This window comes from Sardina pilchardus, chromosome 4, assembly GCF_963854185.1.
Source record: "Sardina pilchardus chromosome 4, fSarPil1.1, whole genome shotgun sequence".
Taxonomy (NCBI): domain Eukaryota; kingdom Metazoa; phylum Chordata; class Actinopteri; order Clupeiformes; family Clupeidae; genus Sardina; species Sardina pilchardus.
Genome location: NC_084997.1, coordinates 11,876,321 through 11,883,820, shown reverse-complemented (window position 1 = coordinate 11,883,820; position 7,500 = coordinate 11,876,321). Strand labels below are relative to the sequence as shown.

The window sequence follows — 7,500 nt, the reverse complement described above, 5'->3', positions numbered from 1 at the left end:
TCGCCCCCCCCCCCCCCCCCTCCCCCGTAGCCCTTTCTCGGAGCATCTTGTACCCCACCCCTGTCTCCCTGAGCCATGGTGTCTGCTGGAAGGCCCTCGCCGAACAAGTTGCGCAATAAAGTCAAGTGCTGCATTAGTGACCTCCGAAGGTCAGGCCCGCCGTGTTTGTGGCTCCCCGGCGCCGCGTCCTAATGTATTAGAGTGGACCCTGGTGTGCGCGCTGCGCGACTGCGCCGCTCGGGGGAATAAAAAGGCCCTCTCCATAAAACCGGCCGGCCGTTAGCCTGAAATTAAAAGCATCCTTATCGGGCTAAGAGGAAGGTGAGACTGCCGGCGGTGGAGGTGGCGGCGGCGGTGCTGGCAGTGGGCCACGCGGGCCTGTAAGTAATATCGGGCTGTAAATTCTTAATGGACGGGGCCCGGCCGCGGCCCGGCGTCTCGGTGGCGAGCGGAGCGGGAGCGGAGCCGGCCGCACGGCAGCGCACAGGCGCACCGCGGGGGCCTCCTCATGACGGAGAGAGCTCATCAGCCATGCACAGCTAATCAGGGGTCAGAGCCACGGAGATCAGCATGCACAGGCAGCCAGGCCACACAAGGGTGTGTGGTGGTGTGTGTGTGTGTGCGTGTGTTTTGAAGAGAGTGTGTATGTATGTGTGTGTGGGTGTGGGAGAGAGATAGAGAGAGAGAGAGGGAGTGTGTGTGTGTGTCTGTTCAGGAGACTCACAGAAGGTGAGAGGGAAGGGCAGGGAAAAGAGAGGGATAGGCACAAATAGAGGTGTAGAGAGAGAGAGGGAGATAAAGAAAGAGAGAGATTGACAATGAGCGAGAGGTCGAGTGAGGGAGAGAGAGAGAGACAGAGAGGGAGGGAGGGAGGGAGAGGGAGAGGGAGAGAGAGAGAGAGAGACAAGGGGGATGAGGGGTAGAGAGGACAAGAGAGTGCCGCCTGAAGCACAGAGCTCCTCTGCATCCTTAGCAAAGCGCACAGCCAACCGCGCGTCCTCTCCGCCTCTGTGTGATTTGGACCCTGGACAGTAGACGCCGAGATGCTCCACAAGCTTCAGGTACCCCGAATGTCCTCCTTCATTTCAACCGAAAAGCTCTGCTGCGTTTCTGTCCTTTGCGTGTTTGCCTCTGTCATGCAGAACTGCCCGTTCTCAATGCCTTTAGAGGTTTCCTCTTCACCAGCATGCGTGTCTGTTAGCTTGAGGTTTCTCTGAAGATATCCAAAAAGCATGAAGATCATTTTTTGGTTTAATACCAAGGTAGAATAAGAAGTAAGGACATATCTGACGAGTTGACCAATAGAAATTGAATGTCTCGTAGTGGGAGAATGATCAATGTTGTGAATTTTACTCGAGTCATCTCTGTGGGAAACCCAGTTATCATGAAGCCTTTTCCCTCTGTTCCGAATCCTCCTCTCAGATCTCCCAGGGTTGTAATACTGCCTATTAGGTGCCCTTGTTTTGTTGTGGTTCATGTAAGACAACGATTTTCTTTGAGGACCGATTTGGATGTGCTGAAAGGCTGCTGTGGCTAATCTGGATAAACTGGAGTGCTTTAGATTGATCTCAACATTAGAGCCAGACAAAGGCAGCCAATGTGTTCAATCGCGCTCTCTTTTTCCAGGCCATGATTGCAGTCGTCCTCGACATTTGCATTTGTCTCTGTGCTCTCCCTTTGTTCGGGCAAAACAAGCAAGAGTATCTATTTCCATACGACTGCATTCGAAACATATCTGTCCTCAGGCCATGCATTGATCCCCAATGCTTAGCATCTGTCCTCTTCGAAGGTATCTGGTGTCTTTTGAGTGGGGTTTGGAGTCATTCCCTTTATTTGCCTAGGGTCACAACAACAGTGTGGCAGTGCTGTCTCTGGAAATGTACACTTCTCTTACTCTATCTCTCTTTCTGTTCTCTCTCTCTCTCTCTCTCCCTCTCTCTGGTTTGCCGCTAAAAGTGTTCCTGTTCTCCCTCTCTTCCAGATGGACCCCGTCCAGAAAGCTGTAATCAACCACACATTTGGAGTCTCCATCCCTCCAAAGAAAAAGCAAGTGATTTCTTGCAACATCTGTCAACTCCGCTTCAACTCCGATGTGAGTACAGCAAGCTGTGCCCCCCCCCCCCCTCCCCCCACTATTCCTTTTTATTTATGTGCGTCCCTAGCACACATGTGTGTCACGACACGTCCCCATGCTAGAGGCCATGTGTCTCCGTCTGTTTGCATGTGCCATGCCTCTTTCAGTCTTTCTTTCTTTCTCCCTCTCTCTTTCTCTCTCTCTCTCTCTCTCTCCCTCTTTCTTCCTCTCTCTGTCTTTCCGTCCCTTGTGAAATGAAACGTGGAATGAAAAGTGATCTTGGGCACATTTGAGTCCGAAGCGTCTCAGCGAGAGCCGGAACGCTCTGTGCTTAAGGTTGTGTGCTTGATGTGGTTCTCTAGGGAGTTATTAAAATAAACCTGAGATCAGCTGCCCAGTAAATGGCAACATTCCCCCTTTAATCATGCACAACAAGGTAAGTGCGCTAATGTCCTTTAATGTTAAGCAAATGGGAAGCCCCCCTTCAGTGTTGCGGACTCTCTGTTACTTCTCTTCTTGCACATGAATAGGCTGTTCTGTTGGAGACTCTCCTGTGCAGTGTTGTCCCGTGTCTGTTTCTGTTTTGTGTTTTTGTTTGACTTGTGCAAGATTTATTGCCGCCTCCTTTGCTGTTTTTCTTTTTTTTTCCTCCCCTTTTTTGTTCTATTTCAGCTTGTTTCGCAAGTTTGAAATTCATTTATGTTATTTTCAGTTTCTCCGCCAGCATAAGCAAATGTCATCATCATGACTGTAGCTGAAACAAGACCAGGACGCCTTCAGATGCCAGTGGTGTAAATACTAGAGCGTAGCCCCATCCCACCTCAAAGATCGGACAGACACGGAATGAGTCCGATCGTGCCACGGGTTAGAATGAGACGTGTGCTTTCACACCGATCTCCGCCAGCTTGTGTTGTTCTGGTTTCCCTCCCCATTCATTTGACATGCCACAGCCAGGATTGTGTGAAAGTTTAATAGCGCACGTCCAGGCCGAGCGAGCAGATGTTTTCCATGCCAGCGGTGGTGCAGAGACAACACTCTTTTTTTTTTCATTTGCTCTTCTCTGTGCGTTGTGGGTGTGCACACGTGACATGTGTGTGTGTGTGTGTGTTGGTGTGTTTGTTTTGTGAAGCACAGGTGTATGGGTTCAGGCACATCTGCACACACACACACATGCACGCACACACTCACACACACATGCACGTACCTACACACACACACACACACACACACACACACACACACACACACACACACACACACACACACACACACACACACACACACACACACACACACACACACACACACACTCTTGCATTGCCTGCCTGGTGTGCCCCACTGGGGAGAGGGTAATTACTTACTGTAGCGTTGTGTTGTTCCACTCGGTCTTGGCATTGATTAAGCCATTTAATTTAAGATGAATGGCATTGGGTGGCAGTAAGCCCAGGCTGTCGGAGATGTCCTGCTGCGTGGCCGTAATTGAGAAAAGGTTTCTGAGCGTGCTGGAACAGACGGAGCGCTGGGACTGGAGACGTCTGCGGGCCTGCTTTGTCTCGCTCGCTTTTTGGATCCTGCCAAACGGGATGGGAAACGCAGCCCAGCTCAGAGAGGCTCAGAAACAAACCAACATCCCTTTCTCACCTCACCAAAACCCCCACCACCACCACCACCACCACCACTTCCACCAGCGCCACCCACTTTCCCTTTGCCAGGATGCCTCTGGATGTTTGAGAAAACTCAGACATTGTTCCAGAGTGTGTGTGTGTGTGTGTGTGTGTGTGTGTGTGTACATAGGCGGAGTAAAGAGGTATCCCAACTGGCCCTGTTGTTTCGCCCTCCTGCCGTGTGTAATTTGTTGATTGTTATCGACGTGGCAACAGCCTCTGAATTGAAGTTGCTCCGAGGTGATTAGGATGTGGCGACTTGCTCTTATCTCCTCTCGCTCATGCGTCCGCGCTACACACATGGTGGAAGAAAGGGAGTGGAATGTGTGATAATCCAAGATCGTTACCTTTCCCCAATCTCGGCTCCAGCGATGCTTTTAAGATTACTCGGGAGCTGGTGTCTCCCAGGTTCACGCTGGGTGAAGCCCAGAATCGCAGGGACCTCCTTTTTGCGCCAAGGAGAGTGCTCTTTGATGCTAATGCCGGGCACACGTGTTTGCCTTGTTGTGATCCTCGGCGATGGGCCTGTCTCTCCCGGTCTAGTCTCCGCGCTCGCAGAGCCCCTCGTCCCCCGGCGTCGGTCCACTCCCAGGGCTCCCTGCCCTGGACGCCATGTCAGAATGAATCAGCCTGCGTCACCACTCTTACCTTCACCCTTCCGCAGCGGAGGACTTTCGACTCCAACTCCGAGGCGGCCTGTAGACTCTAAACACTTCCTGCGTACGTGGCCCAGTTTATCATAAACGGGACGCCTTCCTATCTATCGCCTCATAGCTCGGGCGTAGCGCAAGTCTAAAGACGTGAAGGGGGGGTTTAGGGGGGTTAACGGCAAAGACATAATAGCAAGGGATGATTTCAAGTGAATAGCAACACGGAGCATTCTTCTGCACTGGAGCACTGGTGGCCTCGGTTGTATGATCTCACGCTTGGTCTATTTAGATGATCACGCTCCCTTTTGAAACGAGCGAGAGGCCTTTGTCTCCGGCTTCATTAAAAGCTCAAACGCCTCTCCATTCTGCTTCTGTGTAAAGAGGGGAGAAAAAAAAGAAGAAAAAAAGAAAAGGAAAGAGAGGGAAAAAAGAAGGCAGTGTAATTTAATCCCATTCTTCGGAGTATGCTGAAGATCCACTGTGTCATCCTATCCCATAGCCAGAGGACAGAGCAGATGACTAGAGGCCTTTCCACCGCCTCGGTGGAGCGCTAATGAAGTTTCAAGTGAAGCACAATTTCTCAGAGTGAGCCTGTGCTGCGAGTAAGACAAAAGTGAGCAGCTGTTAAATATGGCAGGCAAGATGGCTGCTGAAGGTGAGAAGGATTTACAGAAACAAATGTGTTGCCGATATCCATGCTGGCCTCAGTTTCTGTCAAGTCCTTGTACTGTATGTATATTTAGCTTGTATAGATCTCACATACACTGTTCCTGACTGTGTAAGGCTGATATAAGACTATTGAAAATCTGTGTCTTATATTGTAACAGCACTCACTGAGTTGAAGGGTAAACACTAATGACTGCAGAAGCTGTCAACATTATATCTTTCTGGAGGTAAATCAATATTTTCTGTCGCCGCTTAAAGGAAATCAAAGGGACTCAAAACGGCAGCACAAACATTTACACGCAGAATGATATTGCGCATAAAAAGTAGGTTTCAAGTGTAAATTCTAACGAGGAGAAGCAATCTGCCAGGTTTGCAGTCATTGTCAACTCATTATCACTGTCACACGGAACAGATTCAATTTTATTAATGGACCATATATCTTCCGGCTCTTGTCAGGATGTGATAGCGAATATTGATGGTCGTCATTTTTTATCTCTGTTTGAAATCCCTGCTGAGATTAATGTTTGTTTTTGTCCATTACTCCTCAGTGAACCGCAAACTGAGGGTGAACTGCAAACTGGAGTCTGGATTCGAACCTGTTTACAGCACTCAGAAATTCCTACTTTGAACAGTCCTACTTTGAAAAAGACACATTTTCCTGGAGGTGCTTATCCTTCATTACCATCATTTCGGGGGTTTTTGCTTTGTTACGTTTTGGCCTTTTTTGAGCTTCTTTATTCCTCCTCATTTTTGCCCAGAAGCACCAGTTTTAAAACTGAACCCAGATTCCCCACAGACAAAATAACAACAGTGTATGTATTCAAACAAAGCTTTTAAAAGCCCTAGATTCAAGAATTACTCATACTGTATCTTGGCCATATGATTAATATGTCCAACAGTGTTTTATACGACCTCTATAAAATAAACATACCCCATTTTCTGTTAAATGCCTCGTTTTAATTGAGTAATTGAGCTTGAGGCAAAACCCACAGGCAAATGACAGGTCCATAAAATGATTTTTGTTTTTCACCCAGCGTTCATATTCATATTTGTTGTTTTTCTGCCACGTCTTGGCGCTTTTTTTTAATGCCATAAAAATAAACCATTGCAGATGTGTTCTCAAGTTTAATGATTGCTGGTGATTTTGCCACTAACTACGAGGGGTGTTTTGCTGTAACAGCATCCAGACGAACACCCGGCGGCAGCTGACAGCTCAAGGTCATCGCTGTGTTTTTTAAACAGAAGTTAAGTTTTTTTTTTTTTTTTTTATTTTAGTAAAAAAAAGTTCAGCTCAAGGCATGACTGTTTTCCAAATTAAGAGATAGACTTCTCTGAACGTCCCGAACTTGCAGTCCTCCAACAGTGCATGTGCCTCCGCGCTGTAGCTCTGTGTGTGCTGGCAGAGTAATGTCCTGTGGGTGTAATTTAAGTGCAGAGGTCCTTCAGGAGCACATTAAAGAAATGAAAGTAATGGGTATTAGGCATCTGGCGACCTCTTATCTCCTGTAAATGAGCCATGGCTTCCTTTATTTGTTTAGACAGCCACGGAGATGAAGTAAAAGTAATTTTATGTTACTTGATCTTAGGGCCACAGTATCCATACCAACCCCCCCCCCCCCCCCCCCCCCCCCCCCAACACACACAGACACACAGATAAACAGACACACGCACACACACACACTCTCTCTCTCACACACACACACACACACACACACACACACACACACACACACACATATCTCCCCTTGACAGCGACAGGAGGTGAAACTGGTGGCGCTCATCCAGTGGAGAGCGATGCCCTCTGAACACCTCGGGAAGCCAAGCCAAGATGGCAGGCAACCAGCCCTCCTCATTAAACTTTAACATCTTCCCCCCGTCATACAAAAGATGTAGTTAAGGACAGAGGTGACATGCCCCCCCCCCCCCCCCCCCCCCCCCTCTTCATCTCCGTAACACACGCAGCACCTGGCCCTTTACTCTGGGATGGCATGTCAAGACCCTGTAATGAGTGTCTCAACTCCTCGCTTCCATTTCCCCTCCGAAAATTAAAGTGTTGTCGTCGGGGACCAGGCATTAGAGAGATTGAGTAGTAACTGGATAAGCAGGGGCCGGAAAAGGCAATGATGTTCTCAGTGTTAAAAGTTTCCAGTGCGCAATTAGTCATAATGAGGCATGATTAATTTAGACGCGCGCGCGTTTTCTTTACACTTAAAAGCCCTGTCTCTGGAGATACACTCAGGGAGCTGTATTAGACCCCAGGCTCTGCAGATTAAGCCAACTGTCTTACAACAACCAAATATGCCGTATAAAAACAGTCAGAGGTCGTGTAGTTTGTTAATGTGACGTGTTTTTTTTAATTATTATCATGAGGTAGTTTTACTTAAAAGTGGGAAAAAACTGTTAAACAGTGTTGTGGAAAAATTCATACAGCCCCCTCCAACACATA

The 7,500-nt window shown here is 48.4% G+C and overlaps 1 protein-coding gene across 3 annotated transcripts in view; it reads left to right on the top strand.

Moving 5' to 3' along the window:
- The window catches only part of znf385b (zinc finger protein 385B), an 84,886-nt gene that overhangs the window by 66,392 nt on the left and 10,994 nt on the right, over positions 1-7,500 (top strand). For all 3 annotated transcript variants that reach the window (XM_062534176.1, XM_062534177.1, XM_062534175.1), the window contains exon 4: positions 1,982-2,092. In XM_062534176.1, coding sequence (XP_062390160.1) covers positions 1,982-2,092 — 111 coding nt within the window. The remainder of the gene's footprint in view (positions 1-1,981; positions 2,093-7,500) is intronic.